Source organism: Pseudophryne corroboree, chromosome 2 (genome assembly GCF_028390025.1).
Source record: "Pseudophryne corroboree isolate aPseCor3 chromosome 2, aPseCor3.hap2, whole genome shotgun sequence".
NCBI lineage: Eukaryota > Metazoa > Chordata > Amphibia > Anura > Myobatrachidae > Pseudophryne > Pseudophryne corroboree.
The window spans coordinates 765,417,163-765,439,016 of NC_086445.1; the positions used below are offsets into that span (position 1 = coordinate 765,417,163).

At 46.7% G+C, this 21,854-nt stretch overlaps 1 protein-coding gene across 3 annotated transcripts in view; it reads left to right on the forward strand.

Moving 5' to 3' along the window:
• Positions 1-21,854, forward strand: part of LOC135047694 (zinc finger protein 432-like) — a 79,836-nt gene that overhangs the window by 30,640 nt on the left and 27,342 nt on the right. For all 3 annotated transcript variants that reach the window (XM_063955472.1, XM_063955471.1, XM_063955473.1), the window contains 2 exons: positions 14,688-14,777; positions 15,821-15,947. In XM_063955472.1, the coding sequence (XP_063811542.1) occupies positions 14,688-14,777; positions 15,821-15,947 (217 nt within the window). The remainder of the gene's footprint in view (positions 1-14,687; positions 14,778-15,820; positions 15,948-21,854) is intronic.

The window sequence follows — 21,854 nt, forward strand, 5'->3', positions numbered from 1 at the left end:
AAGGAATTGAAGCATTTGTTCAGGTAATTGAGGATGAGCTACCTCCAGGATTTTTCTGACACTGCCAGACAATATCTGTCTTATATTTCCACAGTCTCCCGCTATATTCAAGAGGCGGCCTCTGATGCATGTGTAATGGCGGCCAAGGCGTCTACTACGTCTATCCTGGCTCGCCAAATTCTGTGGTTGAGGTCCTGGAAGGTGGACCTGAACTCCAAAAAGACCTTGGAGGTGCTCCCTTTTAAGGGAGACATCCTATTTTGGGAGGATCTGAACAAGATTGTGACTGACTTGGCGACTGCTAAGACTGCGTTTCTCCCTAGTACTAATCCTTCTGCCCTGAAGGCTAAGAGTACCACTTTTCATTTCTTTAGACCTTCAGGAAAAGCAAAAGGTCAGGCGTACCCGAGACAGACTTGAGCTTCCAAAACCACTAAGCCCAAATCTAAACAATCCTGGGCCACCCGTCAACCTGCTTCCAAACAAGACAAGACTGCTGCATAATGGGGCGGGCCTTCCCCTGGGGGACCCCACGGTGGAAGGCCGACTTCTGCAGTTCGTCCAGGCCTGGTTAATGACCACTTCGGACGCTTGGGTGCGAGAAGTTGTCTCTCACGGGTACGCAATCTCTTTCAAGAGACGTCCTTCCCCGCCAGTTCTGCACGACGGTTATCCCTTCAGATCCGTTCAAAGCGCAAGCTTTACACTTGGTGGTACAATCCCTCCTGGACACAGGAGTGGTAGTCCCGGTACATCTGTCTCAGAGAGGCAGGGGATACTATTCGACCCTGTTTCTAGTTCCGAAGCCAAATGGGTCCTTCCGGCCTATACTCAGCCTCAAATCTTTGAACAAATTTGTGAGAGCATCCAAATTACGTACGGAAACTTTACACTCCATTGTACTGGCCATGGAACCCGAAGACTATATGGTATCCCTGGACATACAGGATGCTTACCTGCACATACCTATTGCCATGTTGCATCAGCAATATCTGCGGTTTGCTATTGGCAACCTACATTATCAATTCCGGGCCTTGCCTTTTGGATTGACCACGGCCCCTCGGATATTCACCAAGGTAATGGCCGTAATGACGGCCCTTCTCCGCCCTCAGGGAATCAGGATCCTGCCGTATCTGGACGACTTGCTGATCATGGCAAACTCCCAAGAGGTTCTCCTCAGTCATCTGGAACCGACGGTCCAATTTCTACAAGCCTACGGGTGGCTCATCAACTGGAAAAAGTCCTCGTTGGTCCCTGCTCGGAGCATGGTGCACCTAGGGGCACTATTGGACACACACAGCCAACGATTGTTTTTGTCTCTAGAGGAAGTCCTGAAACTTCAGGACAGGATCAGATATTTCCTCTCTCGCCCAAGAGTGTTGATACACTCGGCAATGCAAGTACTAGGCCTCATGGTGTCAGCTTTCGACATGGTAGAGTACGCTCCATTTCATTCCCGCCCTCTGCAGAGGTTAATCCTTTCCAAGTGGGACTGCCTGCCTCATCGGATCAGGTCTCAAATGATCTTGATGACTCCGGAGGTTCGTCTGTCACTGAGCTGGTGGCTACAGGTCCAACAGTTGAGCATGGGCCATCCCTTCTGGATCTCCAACTGGGTCCTCCTGACAACGGACGCCAGTCTTTGTCCTGTCGTCCACCCTTTCTGATTTTTCACCGTGACCAGGCAGTTCTTCGAACTCGCCCTGGTTTTCTACCTTATGTGGTATCATCTTTTCATCTTAAACAAGAGATTGTGGTTCCGGCTTTTATCTCTTCTGGTTTGTCCTCCAAAGAGCGGTCTTTGGATGTGGTATGTGCTCTCCGTATTTACGTAGAGAGTACTGCCTCCCTCAGGAGGTCAGATACCCTTTTTGAGCTTTCTGGTTTTTACAAACGTGGCTGGCCTGCGAATAAGCAAACCTTGGCCAGATGGATTAGAATGGTGATTGCACAGGCCTATGCACAGGCTGGTCTTCCAGCTCCTGCTGCTATTAAAGCCCATTCTACTCGGTCTGTTGGACCTTCTTGGGTGGCCCGCCGAGGCGCGTCCACTGAACAATTATGCAAGGCGGCTACGTGGTCCTCAGTGAACACGTTCATCAGGTTCTATGCCTTTGATACTTCCACCTCCCAGGATGCTTCCTTTGGATGCCGGGTTCTTATGCCCGCTACAGTGCATCCCCTCCCATGAGAAACTGCTTTAGGACATCCCCGATTGTATTCCCTGTGGAATCCCAGTGTACCTTGCTTCAGAAAAGGAGATTTATGGTAGACTTACCATGGTTAAATTACTTTCTGCAAGGTACACTGGGTTCCACAGGGCGCCCACCCTGACACACTTAGCTTTTTTGGGTTTGTATGGCATTAGCCGCTAGTCCCTTTTCCAGTCTGTGAGAATTTGGTTCTATGTGACTAATATCTACCGTCTCTTTTACCTGTTACTGCATTGGATGGATTAACGAAACTGAGCTCCAGTGCCTGGAGGCGGGGTTATAGAGGAGGCGGTGCAATGCATCCTGTGAACAATCAAAGCTTTAGCCTGTTGGTGCCTCGGATCAAGATCCAACTCTACACCCCCCGATGTATTCCCTGTGGAATCCAGTGTACCTCGCAGAAAGAGATTTAACCATGGTAAGTCTACCATAAATCTCCTTATTGTCTGAAGAGCTGGGTTTTCTTCGACATCTACTTCAAAACCTAGATTCCCTGCTTTTCGGTCCTTTCGGGTTCAAGGTAAAGCTAAGGGAAAGGCTTATGTCAAACAGTCCCAATCACATAAAACTGTCAGGACTAAGGCCAAATAGGCTTGGTCAACCAGACGCCCCGGCTTCTAAACCAGAAGATGAGCTGTCTGCCTGACGGCGCGGGCATCCACCTGGGGGACCCAAGGGTGGGAGGCCGACTTCTTCAACTTGCACAGGTTTGGCAGCAGTCCACCAAAGATACCTGAGTGGAAGAAGCGGTGTCTCCTGGGTATGCCATCTCCTTCAAGAAGCACCCCCTCAACAGTTCTTTTGTACCAGTCAATCGCCAGTAGAAACGAAGGCCAGGGCTCTGCAAGATGCAATTCAGAGGTTGCTACAATCAGGAGTGATAATACCAGTTCCCTCCGCACAGCAAGGAATACGTTTCTATTCCACCCTGTTCCTGGTTCAGAAACCATATGGGTCTCACCGACCAATTCTCAATCTCAAAGTTCTGAACAAATATTTTTGAATGCCTCGATTCCATCATTATCCTGGCAGTGGAGCTGGGGGATTTCATGGTGTCCCTGGATATTCAAGATGCTTACCTACATGTACCAATAGCACCTTCCCATCAGTGCTATATCAGGCACTACCCTTTGGACTTGCCACAGCTCCAAGGGTGTTTACCAAAATTACGGTGGTGATGGCAGCTCATCTACGTTGTTGGGGAATAAGGATCTTCCCATACCTAAACGACCTATTAATCCTGACACAATCCCAGGAAACTCTCAACTGCCATCTACAAGTGACAATAGCCTGCCTACAGGCTCACGGCTGGCTCATAAAGTGGACAAAGTCCTCCCTAAGTCCATCCCAGCGGATGATGCATCTAGGGGCTTTATTGAATACCAGTCTTCAGAGAATCTTTCTACCGCTGGACAAAATATCCACGATACAGATGAGAATTCGCAGATTGCTACACAATCGGAGGGTATCCATTCATGCAGCAATGCGGATTCTGGGATCAATGGTCACAGAATTTGACATGGTGGAATACGCCCAGTTCCATTCAAGACCCCTACAACATCTGACTCTCTCCATATGGAATGGACCACATCAGACGATAAAAAGTTAGACAATGACCCTTCCACAAAAAGTTTGTCAGTCATTATCCTGGTGGCTACAGACGTTTCATCTAGACAAAGGTTGACCCTTTTGGATCTCAGACTGGGTGCTTCTGATAATGGACACCAGCCTCCAAGGCTGGGGAGCCGTAACAGAGCAATACTCTCTCCAGGGGTGTTGGACCAAGGAGGAAAGTTGTCTGCCAATCAGTGTCCTGGAAGAGTATACGAGTAAAGAACAAAGGATCCCGAAGCAAACTGCGTGGACGCCCTGTCAGTAAGATGGAAATTTAATCTGGCATATGTCTTCCCACCAATCTCCCTGTTGCCCAGGGTGATTTGAAAACTCAAACAGGAAGGGGACTCCGTGATATTAATAGCTTCGGCGTGGCCAAGATGGAATTGATACACGGATCTGCAGAGGCTATCTGTGGAAGCTCCGTTCCTACTACCTCAATGACCAGATCTACTGATTATGGGTCCCTGTCTCTATGAACACCTGGATCATCTGGCTTTGACGGCATGGCACTTGAAAGATCCATATGAAAAGCAAAGGGCTTTTCACAAGCGGTAATTCAAACGATGCTTAAAGCAAGGAATCCATCCTCAGCTCGCATCTATTACCGTATATGGCATGCAAATTTTCAGTGGTGTTCTACCAGAAAATATGCTCCAAGATCTTTCAGAGTTTCAATAATTCTAGCGTTCCTTCAAGCTGGTATGGAACGAGGTCTCCGCATATCTTCCTTGAAGGTACAAGTATCAGCATTAACTATTTGGTTTCAAAGGAAAATTGCAAATCTACAAGATGTTCGCACCTTTTCTAAGGAATGCTTCACATTCAGCCTACGTTTGTACCACCAACAGCTCCTTGGTACCTAGGATTGGTTCTCAGGGCGCTTCAAGTTGCTCCATTTGAACCACTGCATCGCAGTGGATCTCAAATGGTTCACAGCTAAAGTTCTCTTTCTACTGGCAATTGCTTCAGCTAGAAGAGTATCAGATTTAGGGGCACTGTCGTGTCATTGCCCATTTCTGGTATTTCATCCAGACAGAGCGGTTCTCTGAACCAAATCTGGATATCTTCCTAAGGTGGTCTCAAAGTTCCATCTTAATGAAGTCACAGTAGTTCCGGCCTTCCAATTGCCGGATCTCTCTGTGGGAGATGCATTATTGGACGTAGGTCGTGCACTAAGGATCTACGTGGATCATACCAGTGTCATCAGAAGACCAGACTATCTCTTTGTTCTGTGTGGATTTCACAGAGCGGATGGCCTACCAATGAGCAAACATTGGCTAGATGGCTTCAGATGGCTATCTAAGAAGCATACTCTTAAGCCGATCTCCCTATCCCCTATAATGTCTCTGCCCATTCTACCCCTACAGTAGGTCCTTTCTGGGCAGCCCACCGTAGTGCCTCAGCTGAGCATCTCTGTAAGGCAGCCACATGGTATTCCATAAATACATTTATTAGACATTATGCCTTTGATACCTTTTCCTCTCAGGATGCTCCGTTTGGACATCGAATTCTCCTGTTCGATCAGGAGCGTCCCCTCCCTTAATTACTGCTTTGGGACATCCCAATGTATATCCTGTGCATACCACTGTGGACCCTGAAGGAGAAAACAGGAGTTATGGTAGACTTACTGTTGATAACTCTGTTTCTCCGAAGTCCACAGTATTCACAGGGAACCCACCCTGATGCACCTGATCTAAGAATCTATACACTTACTTATCTCTTCCTTCCTTCTGGTATGGAAGTGTGTGCGTTCTTCTCGCCTGAATTGGCCTTTCTTCTCGATCTTATCCTGCTCCTACCTGGGCTTTGTAACAAACTGAGTTTCCTGAGCTAGGAGGCAGGGATATAGGGAGGCTGGACCGGTGCATGCTGGGAGCCCCAAAAACTATAACCGTTTGGTGCCCGATCCTCTGACGCCACCTACAACCCAATGTATATCCTGTGGATACTGTGGACTTCGGAGAAACAGAGTTATTAATGGTAAATCTACCATACGTCCTCTCTTTTTTCAATGCATTCGCCAGAGGAGTCTATGCAAAGTTGCATGCGTCCAAATCACTTGGAGAAGTAGTTGGATCAGTCCGAAGCAGGTCTATATGCTGGATGAAGATTGTAGCTACCGCTGACTCAAAATGAACCCCACACATCTTGCGCTTGATTTGTGGGAACACAAAGTCGCAGGGGGCCAAGTCTAGACTGTACGGCTGATGACCAAGTTGCTGCATGCGTTCATTGGCCAGAAAATCTACCACTGTCCTGGACTTGTGGGCAGGTGCATTGTCATGATGGAGAAGGGCACCATGAGCGAAAGTTCTTGGATGGGGCCTGGAAATGGCTTCCAGCACTTGCTGCAGGCTTTGGAGGGCATACTAGTCCACAGTGACAGCGCGCTGCTGCACAAGTGATAGTATAGCTACATGACCAGTCTTGGCCCATCTGCTTGGCCAAACTGCGCTCGCATTTTAATTTCTGAGGTGGTGCACCTCCAACTGAGGCCCACTGGACTGACTGTTTGGTCCACGGGCCGAAACTGTAGATCCAGGATTCATCGCCACTGATGATCTCCCAGACAGAATTTGAGTGACCGCCATCAAACCTGGCCAGTAAGTTGCGTAACTGAGTCACTCAAGCCTTCTTTTGCTCTCGAGTCAGCTGATGGGACACCCAGCGTGCAAAAACCTTGCTCAGGCCAAGCTTTTTATGGAGTATCAAGCGGAAGGATCCCAATGAGTTATTCTCCTCTAACCGGACCACGGTCACCCTGGTGTCCACCTCAACTACGGCCAACACGGCAACAACGCTGTCCTTTGTGATGGCAGACACAGGTTGGCCGCAGCACTCCCCATCTTCTGGGGACTGTCTGCCACTCCGAAATTGTGCAAACAACTCAAATGCAGGGACGGGACGGTGCTTCCTCCCCAAAAGCAGCTTGCAGTAGGTAAAAAATCTCCTGCTGTCACAAACCATTATTGTAGTTGTGGAAGATCATGGCTCTCCAGTGGCCTCTGTTGAGCTCCATAATGAGTTTGTGAAGGAAGTGAACATGCTGACTTCTTCGGTGTGCAGTGCTGCTTATGGACCTTATTCAGCAGTGTACGCTGTTGTAATGTAGTCGCATCCTCCCCTGTCCCACTGTAGTGCACAGGGGCCACACAGCGTGGGCCAGGAAGATGCAAGCGCATTTCAGTCATTCAAATGCCTCTGCCTGATTTAAAGGCAGAGGCGTTAGCAGGGGCGGCAACGTAGCTGGGTGCCAAATACGGCAGCGGGCCTGGGACATGTTTGGAGCAGTCGCGTGATGTCACACGCGGCCGCTGCGATGGAAAACTTGGCTGCCACGCATCTGCCTGTGCCATGCTGGGTGGCTTTGTCCTGTTGGGGGGCGCCCCCCCAGCATGCGATCGCAAGCAGTTGCAGTTTTGCTAAAATTGCAAAACTGCAACTTAAGCTTAATAAGGTCCTATATACGGTTCTGTACCTTGATATTTCACTTTAGTCAGAGATTACAGGTCACAACCAGACAGTTAGATTGTATCTACCTAAGCACTGCACATCTGGAAACTTATTGGCCAGTCGCCCGATGGGCCGGCCGATTCAGTGATTAAGTAGAGTTCTGCACAAATGATATACACATCAATCCACCTCCAGCCTGGCTGTAGGAACCAGTAGTTATGTCATTGTTGTACACACAGGCAAATGTAATGATATATATGCAAGATATATCGGCATCTGCCTGCTGCACAGCCGCCATCATTCACAGACATATGTGGTGTACATACGAGTCGATGTCAGGAACCATCGACAATGACGTCAGTACCAATTCCTGTGGGAGGGTATGTCGGGCCACGGATTGGTAAGAACACTTATTAAATTGTTGGATTGGGCGGCCCGTCAGAGCGGCTGGACGGTCATTTTTCTGGTGTGTACCCAGCATAAATATGTATACTCCATTCATCTTTCAAAGTCGTCCACTACAGATATAGTACGACAGATCCAACATATCTGAAATCTATGTTGTTAATAATGTGTAGTGTGTACAGAGGATATGACATGTATACAGAGACATGATTGGTTGATCACGATCCTCTGAACAGACATTTAGTTCGCATATGGGCCCTACTCACTTGACGATGTGCCGCCGAGGTGCCCGACGGCCGATACGGCCGACGAGCGACTCGGCGGCGGGGGGGCAGTGACGGGGGGAGTGAAGTTTCTTCACTCCCCCCGTCACCCGGCTGCATTGAAGTGCAGGCAAATATGGACGAGATCGTCCATATTGGCCTGCATGCACAGCCGACGGGAGACCAACGATGAACGAGCGCGGGGCCGCGCATCGTTCATCGCTTAAGTCTCCACACTGAAAGATATGAACGAGTTCTCGTTCATTTATGAACGAGATCGTTCATATCTTTCAGAATATCGCCAAGTGTGTAGGGCCTAATAGAAACGATTTTTGTTTAGTGTGTATATACAATATCATGTGTTCTCAATAGTTAGGAAAATCTTTAAGTCGGTCGGTGCCCCACATAACTATAACAAACAACTCTTCATGTGTCTCAGGGTTTATCACTGGTTTATGGAAGTTTTTATAAATTGACAAGAAAAACATATTGGGAGCAGTATCAGTTGAATGTTTTTTTACAGCAATAAGTGCATATCCAATGTGTTGTGCAGTCTGCACCCTACTTGACAGTAGTGAAACAGATGGTTTTGTTTGATATGTTCTGCTAAACTCTTCTGCAGTTTTGAATAGGTTACTGTAATAACCACACCGTATGTATGTTACTGGCTTCAAGCTCCTTATTGTCTAATTATAGATTTTGGGTCCTGATGGCGCAGTCTTCATATTTGTCTATTGGCCACTTTTTTAAGGTCTGTTTATGCTGCATATTCAGGTGCACAACTACCTATAAATATGAGCTCTGAAACTGCACACACGATTACTGACTACATCTCAAGAGGGTTCCTTCATCTTTGCGGTCAGTCCAATTAGCCCCCCTTCTCCACTGACTTGAGCACTATGGGGCTGCAAACAAAGATCTATGAGTCTGGAGGTATCGCAAGTGCCACACTTACTCATGCCGCAACTGAACTCGCAGCTACTTGGATTGTTTTTAGATCTACTTTATTCTAGCTAATATTAACTTGGAACATCAGATCACTTATGTATAGCTTCATTTAATGAAAATAGCTGGCCATGTCAGCATGCAGATAGCATGGTACCTGCATGCTTTTATACTATGTAGGATGAATGTGCACAATATCTGTTAACAAAATAAGATTGCAATGTGATTAACAATTATCTCCTATATAATAGCCCAGATCTGTGATTCTGTGACTGTGTATAATGCTGGGCATGGCTAGGAGCTCACATTGGGTTAGCAGCAGGTCTATCACACCCAGTCCACAGCTGATTGGGCGAGAAACGCCCTCCCACACAGGTTACATCCAATGGGAGGCTCTGCCCTTTGGCAGCTGTGTGTTCCCAGAGCAGGATTAACAATGGGGCTGATGGAGCTGCAGCTCCAGGCCCACACCCCAAAATAGGCCCACTGCATCTGCAGCATCATACCCTCCAACAATTCACACCCCTTTTCCTAAACTTTCAATGGAAGTTTGGAAAGCTAACAATCGGTACAGACCATAAAAAAAAAAAGGTACTGCACCTGCCAAAAAGGTACAGTTGGAGGGTATGAAACAAGTCTCTGCGCTGTAGATAGGGGGAAAAAAAATCCTTTTACTGCAGCGTCCTATGGTGGTCATTCCGAGTTGTTCGCTCGCTGCTAATTTTAGCAGAATTGCTAATAGGCTAAAATCCGGCAGTTCTGCGCATGCGTATGCACAGCAGGGCGTACGCGCTAAGCAATTTTACACAAAACTATGCTATTTTACTCACGGGCGAACAAAGCTTTTCAATCGCTCTGCTGATCGTAGTGTGATTGACAGGAAGTGGGTGTTTCTGGGCGGAAACTGGCCGTTTTCAGGGAGTGTGCTAAAAAACGCAGGCGTGCCAGGTAAAAACGCAGGAGTGGCTGGAGAAACGGAGGAGTGGCTGGCCGGACGCAGGGCGTGCTTGTGACGTCAAACCAGGAACTAAACGGACTGAGGTGTTCGCAATCTAGGAGTAGGTCTGGAGCTACTCAGAAACTGCAAGGAAATACTTAATAGCAGAATTGCTGATCTTTCGTTAGCAATTCTGCTATTAATAGCAGAATTGCTAATCTTTCGTTAGCAATTCTGCTATGCTAAGATACACTCCCAGAGGGCGGCGGCCTAGCGTGTGCAATGCTGCTAAAAGCAGCTAGCGAGCGAACAACTCGTAATGAGGGCCTGTGTCCTGCTGCCAGTCCGCCTGCCCCCTCCCGCATCAGCAATCCCCACTCCCTAGCCACGGCGCAGGTGGAACAAAAGCTGCTGCGGCCACCGGCATAGATGTGTATGAAAGCGGCGCAGCGGAAGACTTTCATAGCCCTCCCTGTGCCGCATACTCTCTGATCCCCGGAGCCTCCTCTGCGTGTGATGTCACAGAAGTGCCTCCCTGCCACAGCCGCGCCCAGATCCCCAGAGGCCCTGACTCCGCAACACAGCCCCTGGGCTGCCGGCCTGGAAGCCCTGAGATGGGTAATGTAACGGATAGAGTGGGTGATTATCGCGGAGGGTAATGTCTGGACGCTGAATCAGTGTAAAAAGTGACAGTGCTGTGCAGTGCAGTGGGTGTGCAGTATCACTGACACTGCACAGCACTCTCACCTTTTACATTGATTCAGCGAGTCAGTCAGTTCTGCCAGCCAGTCACTATTGTTAGCGCTGGTGTCCCAATGCGCCGCATTATGGGGAAGTAGACGCACTAAATAAAACTACAGCTCCCAGCAGCCCTAAGTGCAGAAGCATTCCGGCGCTAAGGCCTGCTGGGAGCTGTAGTTTATTGAGTGCATCTTCTTCCCTGTAATGCGGCACGTTGGGACACCGGAGCTAACAATAGTGATTGGCTGCTGTGCGAATCTCCGGGAGAGCCACTGCCAGAGGGAGGACAGCATCTTAGCTGCTTCCAGGAGGAGAAGCATTACCCGCCCCTCCCCCACTCACAATACCTCCGGGCCCCATCTGAGGCACCCCCACCCGCCCTCTACCACCCACGGTGGCTCCTGACCCTCTCCCCCACCCGCAGAACCCCTGCACCTGCTCCTCCCCCACTTGCAGAACCCCTGCACCTGCCCCTCTCCCACCCCTGGCACCCCTGCAACCGCTCCTCTCCCACCTGCTGTGGCTCCGGATGCCCTCCCCCACCCACGGCACACATGCACCCTCCCCTATCTGCGGAACCACCGCACCAGCCCCTCCCCCACCTGCGGCACCCCCAGACCCCCACCCCCGCACCAGCCACTCCTCCAATTACAGTACCTACTAGGTGATTTATCAGGCCCTGTATGCGCTGTTCACGCCGTTGCAAAGGGGCTACGACCCCTTAACCATCGCACGCCCTTTGTCCGTGCCATATTTAACCACTCACACAATTATGATTGGAGGTAATACTCCATATAATGAAAATATTGCACGCCACAAGGGCATGCAAGGGTTAAGGGGGCGTAGCCCCTTATGACGATGTCAAGAGCGCCCATAGGTCACGATGAATCACCTAGTATCTTAGAGTACCAGTAAACTTAAATTGAAATGATATTTTATTTACATGACTGCTTCCTGAAATGTCCCTCTCTGTTACTTACTCCAATTGTCGTGCAGGGCTTTAGTCAGATGCCCCCCCTTAGGACCAGGTTGTCTGCTCTGCTCACAGCCATCCTCTCGCTATCTTTGGCTGTAAATCCTTCAGAACTTCTGTGATCTCCATGTTCTGCTCCTTTATAGTGTGTAAACTAGAGGGCGTGGCAGGGAGCGAGGCAGCATGGGTACTGCATGAACCATCTTGTTTATTCCAGCAGCTATATGGGAGTGCCAGCTGTATTAATTAGTAAAACATGCAGCTACTATTATATCACCAAGGTCTCTCTTCAGAATTGTCAATGTTAAGAGCACATAAGAAGTGGATGGCTTTTAAAATAAAAAAATAGGATCTACTAGTCAAGGGTTTTAACAAAGTCCAGGGGGGAAACATTCTTCAAATGAAGAGAAGTATTAGACCATGAGGACATGCGCTGAAACTGGAGGGAGGTAGGTTCAGGTGAAAAGTGAGGAAAAATTACTTCACAGAAAGGGTAGTGGACAAGTGGGATAGCCTCCCATCGGAGGTGGTAGAGGCCAAGACAGTAGAGCAGTTTACTCATGCATGGGATAGGCATAAGGATATCCTTACAAAGAAATAAGGATCAAATACGGTTTGAGTTAAAAATATGGTAAAAAAGGGACCAGACTAGATGGGCCAAGTAGTTCTTATCTGACGTTAAATTCTATGTTTCTAATATTTTTCTTGTGTCAAACAATTTGCCGTTAACTGAAAATTCATGGTTAGTGTATGGATAATTAATAAACAGGACATCTGTTTTAAGTTCAAATTGCTAACAAAAAAATACAGTATAACATTTAGGTAATGTTACTGGCTTGTCACACTGAAAACAATACTTTCCAAATAATGTAGGTGTCAGGTTCTAATAATAAACCAATGGTTGTCCAATGGTGATGATGCCTTACAAAGTCTATTACTTTATAATGTCAAGTAATTGTTACTTAAAGTTCACAGTTACAGTATGCGGGCAGAAAGTTGTACTACTCCCCTACATTCTCTTCAAAATGTATGTAATGAGGTCATTTATTGAACCACCCTCGTAGCTCCATGCAATTTTAGGAGAACATACAAATCAGTACATATATGGCCCCGGTTGGTAATCAGACTCATTAATCCTGTTTAAGTGACATTGCAGTCACAAGGTATGAAAGCTTTCCCAGTGAACATCCCTAAAACTGAGGGGGACATGTACTAAGCAGTGAAAATAGTGGAGAAGTGAGCCAATGGAGAAGCTGCCCATGGCAACCAATCAGCTGCTCTGTATACTTATATAGTATGCAAACTATAAATGTTAAATCAATGCTGATTGGTTGCCATGGGCAACTTCTCCACTTTTATCACTGCTTAGTACATCTCCCCTAAGGTTAGTTGGGAACACTATGGAGGAGAATAATAGCAGCATCAGAAAGCCCACTAAATGCAGTCAGAACTTAAGTTCTTGTACGAAAATTAGTTTTGTTTAATTATATTTTATTAACTTCCTTTTGTAGATACATTTTCATGGCGATTCTCTCTTTTGGGGCATACTTATCACAATCGGCATTTTAATGTGATGAATATATTTTGCATATATACAAAGTGAAAATTAGTATTTTCACTCAAATTTACTAACCTACTCTTGCAAGGAGATGGGCACCGATAAGAGCCTGTCCTGGAGAAGAGCTGGAAGCAGTGTCATAGCATATCACCATCACACTACTTCCATGTTCAGGTCCCCAGTAGCCAATGTGCATGGGCGGCTGGGAGAGGGAGCTGGAGACCCATTGGCTACTATAAGGTAACCCCATGTGGAAATGGCATTATCCTGTTGAAGCCAAGCTTTGCATTCTGTAGCTTGGTAAATCCGTCAGCCTTGCAGCAATAATAGAAGGCTGCAGATGCTGTAAATATTTAATGATAAATAGGCCCCCTAGTCATTTTTTAAACTACAGGGTGTTCGGAAAGTCACTGTGCACTTTTGTATATTTAATAACACATGTTTCAGTATATAATACATGATGTAAACACGAAAGATAATTATAAACAATGTTGAAACTGACCACCGTTAGCATCAAGACAGGCTTGGATTCATTTTATTTTGTTTCTAAACACCTCTATATACCTCTTTAACATAAGTGCACAGTTACTTTCCGAACAAAATATGGGGTCTTTTCATAAAGCAGTGAAAACAGTGGAGAAGTGAAGCAGTGGAGAAGTTGCCTATGGCAACCAATCAACTGCTCCGTATAATTTTATAATACGCACATTAGAATTGTTACCTCAATGCTGATTGGTTGCTATGGGCAACTTCTACACTACTTCACTTCTCCACTGTTTGCACTGCGAACCTTCGGCCCTCCAGCTGTTGTTGAACTACACATCCCAGCATGCCCTGCCACAGTTTTAGCATAACCAAATAGCAAAACTGTAGCAAGGCATGCTGGTATGTGTAGTTCAACAACAGCTGGAGGGCCGAAGGTTCCCCATCCCTGCTCTATAACCTTGTTTGCTTGTGAATGGTGTACATAGGCAGAATTTGTAGACATTTGGCAAGATTCAGTTGTTATCACGCCGATAGCCACTAGATGTCGCCCAAACTAAGCTGTTCAGTAGTAGCTCTGTACAGGCGCAATAGCTACCCATGCCTACATTTTAGCTTGCACCACCAGGGGTGGCGAGCTGAAATGCGCGAAAAGGGACCCGTTTGGGCACCCAAACAGCACTTTTCATGATCATGCCTAGCACTTTCATCGGGTTAACCCGATTTACACTGCTAAACCCTACCTCTATGGGCGCGATTAGCATGAAAAACAGATACAATTGAATATGGCCCCAGTGATCTTCCATCATTAGACGGGAGATCAGGCATGATAATCAATTGAATACCGCCGTTTGGATTTTGTTACTATAAATTCTGTATTTCCATGCATAAGTAATGTCGTACTTAGACGTGTTAATGAACAAATGTCTTTTTAATATCATCACTTATGTTTTGTGACCATTTTTTTCAGCATTTATAATTGCAGATATGTTTAGTGGAATAGTATCTGTCATGTTGTTAGTGGGCAGCCAGAGTGCCACATATTTACATGCTTATTAATTGTTTTCCATTTCACTTTCCCATAATTCTTGTTACCAAGACGCCGGCCCTCCAAATGGCTGAGTGTGAGACAGATGCGGACAGTGGTCCCACTTTGGATGATGAGGAGATAAGCAGTACATGCTTACAGGTAACTTGTCTTCACTTTACTTGTTATTTTTATCATTCTCAATACCTTAAATAACTTGTTCATGAATATAGTCACCACGAATATGAATGATATATTGTTCCTTTTGTTGTTTAATGTGTAGAATAAACCAGTTCCATCTGTAAATATTTGTAATTGTAAACATTTTATGTATTTTCAACTTATGATCCCCATACATCTGTGCAGTGATATCCTGACCGTTCTGGAAACGGCGATCCGTTGAGGGATCGGGGAAATTAACCATGCTAAAAATGGCAAATTCCCCGATCATGACCAAAAATGTTCAGTATCCTGACCGAAAATGGTCAGGATCTGGAGATTGGGCTTTTAAAACATGTTTAATAGTCCTGATCCCCTGACCCGGCCATCTGGGAATTGGGCCATTGCCCCAATATTTTGCAGATGTATGGAGGCCGTTAGATGTTTAGTTTATAGGCTACCAAGGGTGAATTAGCCACAGAATGTCTATCTGTTTGTTTTCTCTGGGTTAAGTGAAACACTACTGAACAGATTTATGATAAAATCTTCATTTTTAGCATGCATCAGGGACTATGATAGGCTATATGTAATTGCGCTCGTACCTAAGAGGGGTAAGTGGTACATAAAAAAACCTCATTGTGTACAGGTGTGAGTGGTGGGGGAAGGCACAGCTGGTGGTAATTTGTGCGTGACTTCGGGGCGTGTGGTGGCTGAAGGCGTTGGCCGATGTCAAGTTATGTTATATTGCTGGTGAAATGAAAATATTTTTTTATCAGAAGCAGCTTCAACACAGACAACGCCATGGGACACAGCTAGTTTGTAAGGTATAGTGTAAGTGATACAGATATTGGACAGTCAAGGCAAATTCCGGTGTAAGAGAAGTGATCCGGAGAAGTCTGTAAAAGCTACTGTATATCTTTCATGGTTAAACCAAGAGAATTTATTTGTATGATCATACAAGCACTGCAGAAAGCTAGCCATCACCTTTAATTCTATATTTGTTGTTCCTAAATAATATACATATGTATAATGCTTTTCTGTTACAGGAACCACTAAAATCAGATAATCTCACCGTCCGTTTCTCAGTAGAGGAGCTGGAGTCGTTTGAAGAGAGGCAAAAGGAATCTAGCAAAAATGAAACAACCGAAATCCACCAGACCCCGACCTTAGTAGGTAGGTCACGGTTATCTTTAAAGCCCTTTGTGTGTGATGTGGAAATGTTTTTAACTGACATTAAAATAAACAAAGGGAGCGCATATATATGTGTGTAAAAAGAACAGGTTTTTAATATCACAATTAATAAAATACTGTAACAATTTAAAGGAATTCATCGGCTGTACCACAATACTCTGACCGCAGTGTGTTCATGAATATATAATTACCATACAGTATGGCGTCTAGTCCATGAATGGTTCAAAAGTCCTCCGAAAGAACAAGTGGCTTTTGCACATTGAGCGATTAGATGCAATTAGCTTATATTCCACAGATGAGGTTTGGTACTTTATAGAGGAATGACGTATGCCAGTAGACCAATTTTAACGAGGCTCGCAAGGGGGGAGCGCTGTGCTACTACCTCCTCATCCACGTAGGCGGGCTCACCAGCGTAATGTTCCGATTTTGCCGTGTCTGATCATCCGTGGGACAGTGAGTACGGTGGGAGCGGCAGTTCTTATCAGGTGCCGGGGAGGGAGAGCACAGCTCCTGGTGTTAACTGCAGTGCGGGTGATCCACAAGGCTGTTCTCGGATCTTTAAACCTCCAACCTCAGGATGACAGAGTGTGGTGCAGGAGTGTCCCTTTACACGTTTCTCCGTGGTAACGGTTTCATCAGAAGGTAGCCAGAACAATATTTAAATGCTGAGGTGACCAATCATTATGGTTCTTCAATTAGATTGTTATCATAATTATACACCTGAGAATGCAGATGATTTTCAGTGGAAAGTTCCATAGAGAAGAGCCATTTAATACCAGTAGATATTTATATAAGGAAAACATAGATAGAGTATACATATTCAGAAATCAGTATTTATATTTTAAATTAAAATGAAGATAAATAAAAATATAGAAAAATATGACATCACAGGGAGACATAGCAAGACAGTTCCACAGAACAGAAGAAATGCATCAAATATACATAAAATCCCTATTCTTTTTATAGAGCCCCTGTAGCTTAATGGGCTAATGACAGAGACCTATATACAGACAGACCAGAGTTTAAGTCCCGCTATGGGATACATTTTTTAATTACATTTTAATTAGTGTCTAAGGCAGGCATGTCCAAACTGCGGCCCTCCAGCTGTTGTGAAACTACATATCCCAGCATGACCTGACACAGTTTTGCTGTCAAAGAATGCTAAAGCTGTGTCAGGGCATGCTGGGATGTGTAGTTTCTCAACAGCTGGAGGGCCGCAGTTTGGACATGCTTGGTCTAAGGGACACAAGAAAAGAAATCGGATAAGCTTGAGAAAGGAGAGGGACCTGCAACCCAAACCACTACTAGACAAGAGAGTCCCAATCTCTGCATGCAGTTAGGCATATAGCCACCAACGTTAGCCTCTGGATTACCTGGGACTTGAAAGCACAGGGAGATTCAGAACTACTGCAAGTAGCAGGACTAGAGAGCAGAAGCAGGCATAGAGAATCAAGGGATGACCACCACATACGCAAAACAAGTCAAGATACGCTAAACAATAGAGCAAGGGAAATGTGATACACAAGTCAGAGGTAAATACAAAAGAAGGCACTGTCTAATAATAATACAAGGGCTAAGGTGCAGCAGTTTCATATACAAAGTAAGGCTGGCCAAAGGGACAGGCTGCAAGTTTTTCTCTCGTGTAATTGTGGAACTTGCACGGAACTCATTACAGCTGTGACTGTTAGGCTTTAGAAGACAAACAGAATGGAGAGACAATATGCCACACAGCAGTAGTGCCCCTCATACACGTTACGCCACACAGCAGTAGTGCCCCTCATACACGTTACGCCACACAGCAGTAGTGCCCCTCATACACGTTACGCCACACAGCAGTAGTGCCCCTCATACACGTTATGACACACAGTAGTACCTATCTTGTAGAAGAATGCAACCGCTGATGTCCATTTTAGCCCGGAAAAGAGGGCAGCGGATGGGCAGAAGCAATTACAGAAAGGACAGCTCCTCTCCTCCCAAGTTTTCGCGCTGGGGACTTCAGATCCCTGGCGGCAAGAGCAGGAGGGCCGCTTTAAAGAGTTGAAGCCGGTGGTGACATGAGGAGGGACACCCTCCTCTCCTTTGGCCGTACCGCCTCTCCCTCATCCATCTTTGTTAGGGCCTGTGTCATGGAGAAGACTGGTGTACTATAATAATTCAGACATTGTTAGTACCCGGATGGCCTGCTGATAATGCCACCAGGCAGGCTGTGGGCCTCTTCAGAGCAGCAGGCCCCTTTTGTACTGCATCGGTTCTAGTTCCACCTCTTTGTCCAGTAGTTTGCACATGTTTAGCCATTTTACACCTCTAAACACTGTCCATTTGGGTTCAACATGTGCAATAAGTAATGGGCGCCTGAGGATCTCTTGTCCACCATCAAAACCATTTAATATCGCCCGTCAGGTGCCCGAGGGACTCTTGCACATCGGCAAAACAATTTAATATTGCTCGCCAGTTGCCCATAAACAGTTGATTTCCCCCCTGCAAGAGTTAAGAGTTTTTAGCACAGTGCCTTAGGGGCAGATGCACTAAGCCTTCAAAAGCGATAACTTTGATAAAGTTCAGCCAATCAGATCCTAACTGCCATGTTACAGTCTGTGTTTGAAAAATGACAGCTATGAGCTGATTGATTGATATTTCTCTGACGTCCTAAGTGGATGCTGGGGACTCCGTCAGGACCATGGGGAATAGCGGCTCCGCAGGAGACAGGGCACAAAAGTAAAAGCTTTAGGATCAGGTGGTGTGCACTGGCTCCTCCCCCTATGACCCTCCTCCAAGCCTCAGTTAGATTTTTGTGCCCGGCCGAGAAGGGTGCAATCTAGGTGGCTCTCCTAAAGAGCTGCTTAGAGTAAAAGTTTTGTTAGGTTTCTTATTTTCAGTGAGTCCTGCTGGCAACAGGCTCACTGCTACGAGGGACTTAGGGGAGAGAAGTGAACTCACCTGCGTGCAGGATGGATTGGCTTCTTAGGCTACTGGACACCATTAGCTCCAGAGGGAGTCGGAACACAGGTCTCACCCTGGGGTTCGTCCCGGAGCCGCGCCGCCGACCCCCTTGCAGATGCCGAAAAGTGAAGAGGTCCAGAAACCGGCGGCAGAAGACTTTTCAGTCTTCATAAGGTAGCGCACAGCACTGCAGCTGTGCGCCATTGTTGTCAGCACACTTCATAGCAGCGGTCACTGAGGGTGCAGGGCGCTGGGGGGGCGCCCTGGGCAGCAATGATAGTACCTTATTCTGGCTAAAAATACATCACATATAGCCTCTGGGGGCTATATGGATGTATTTAACCCCTGCCAGGTCTCAGAAAAACGGGAGAAGAAGCCCGCCGAAAAGGGGGCGGGGCCTATTCTCCTCAGCACACAGCGCCATTTTCCCTCACAGAAATGCTGGTGGGAAGGCTCCCATGCTCTCCCCTGCACTGCACTACAGAAACAGGGTTAAAACAGAGAGGGGGGGCACTGATTTGGCGATATGAATATATTAAAATGCTATAAGGGAAAAACACTTATATAAAGGTTGTCCCTGTATAATTATAGCGTTTTTGGTGTGTGCTGGCAAACTCTCCCTCTGTCTCCCCAAAGGGCTAGTGGGGTCCTGTCCTCTATCAGAGCATTCCCTGTGTGTGTGCTGTGTGTCGGTACGTGTGTGTCGACATGTATGAGGACGATGTTGGTGAGGAGGCGGAGCAATTGCCTGTAATGGTGATGTCACTCTCTAGGGAGTCGACACCGAAATGGATGGCTTATTCAAGGAATTACGTGATAATGTCAACAGAGACGGCCGGCAAACAAAAAGTACCTGTCCAGGCGTCTCAAACACCGTCAGGGGCTTTAAAACGCCCATTTACCTCAGTCGGTCGACAGACACAGACACGGACACTGATTTCAGTGTCGACGGTGAAGAAACAAACGTATTTTCCTTTAGGGCCACACGTTACTTGTTAAGGGCAATGAAGGAGGTGTTACATATTTCTGATACTACAAGTACCACAAAAAAGGGTATTATGTGGGGTGTGAAAAAACTACCTGTAGTTTTTCCTGAATCAGATAAATTAAATGAAGTGTGTGATGATGCGTGGGTTTCCCCCGATAGAAAATTATTGGCGGTATACCCTTTCCCGCCAGAAATTAGGGCGCGTTGGGAAACACCCCTTAGGGTGGATAAGGCGCTCACACGCTTATCAAAACAAGTGGCGGTACCGTCTCCAGATAGGGCCGTCCTCAAGGAGCCAGCTGATAGGAGGCTGGAAAATATCCTAAGAAGTATATACACACATACTGGTGTTATACTGCGACCAGCGATCGCCTCAGCCTGGATGTGCAGAGCTGGGATGGCTTGGTCGGATTCCCTGACTAAAAATATTGATACCCTTGACAGGGACAGTATTTTATTGACTATAGAGCATTTAAAGGATGCATTTCTATATATGCGAGATGCACAGAGGGATATTTGCACTCTGGCATCAAGAGTAAGTGCGAGGTCCATATCTGCCAAAAGATGTTTATGGACACGACAGTGGTCAGGTGATGCAGATTCCAAACGGCACAAAGATGTATTGCCGTATAAAGGGGAGGAGTTATTTGGGGTCGGTCCATCGGACCTGGTGGCCACGGCAACTGCTGGAAAATCCACCGTTTTTACCCTAAGTCACATCTATGCAGAAAAAGACACCGTCTTTTCAGCCTCAGTCCTTTCGTCCCCATAAGAGTCATATCTGCCCAGGGACAAAGGAAAGGAAAGAAGACTGCAGCAGGCAGCCCATTCCAAGGAACAGAAGCCTTCCACCGCTTCTGCCAAGTTCTCAGCATGACGCTGGGGCCGTACAGGACCCCTGGATCCTACAAGTAGTATCCCAGGGGTACAGATTGGAAAGTTGAGACGTTTCCCCCTCGCAGGTTCCTGAAGTCTGCTTTACCAACGTCTCCCTCCGACAGGGTGGCAGTATTGGAAAACAATTCACAAGCTGTATTCCCAGCAGGTGATAATCAAAGTACCCCTCCTACAACAAGGAAAGGGGTATTATTCCACACTATATTGTGGTACTGAAACCAGAAGGCTCGGTGAGACCTATTCTAAATCTGAAATATTTGAACACTTACAAAGGTTCAAATCAAGATGGAGTCACTCAGAGCAGTGATAGCGAACTAGGAAGAAGGGGACTATATGGTGTCCCGGGACATCAGGGATGCTTACCTCCATGTCCCAATTTGCCCTTCTCACCAAGGGTATCTCAGGTTCGTGGTACAGAACTGTCACTATCAGTTTCAGACGCTGCCGTTTGGATTGTCCACGGCACCCCGGGTCTTTACCAAGGTAATGGCCGAAATGATGATTCTTCTTCAAAGAAAGTGGACGACCTCCTGATAAGAGCAAGGTCCAGAGAACAGTTGGAGGTCGGAGTAGCACTATCTCAAGTAGTTCTACGACAGCACGGGTGGATTCTAAATATTCCAAAACCGCAGTTGTTTCCGACGACACGTCTGCTGTTCCTAGGGATGATTCTGGACACAGTCCAGAAAAAGGTGTTTCTCCCGGAGGAGAAAGCCAGGGAGTTATCCGAGCTAGTCAGGAACCTCCTAAAACCAGGAAAAGTGTCAGTGCATCATTGCACAAGAGTCCTGGGAAAAATGGTGGCTTATTACGAAGCAATTCCATTCGGCAGATTCCACGCAAGAACTTTTCAGTGGGATCTGCTGGACAAATGGTCCGGATCGCATCTTCAGATGCATCAGCGGATAACCCTATCTCCAAGGACAAGGGTGTCTCTCCTGTGGTGGTTACAGAGTGCTCATCTTCTAGAGGGCCGCAGATTCGGCATTCAGGATTGGATGTTGGTGACCACGGAGGCCAACCTGAGAGGCTGGGGAGCAGTCACACAGGAAAAAATTTTCCAG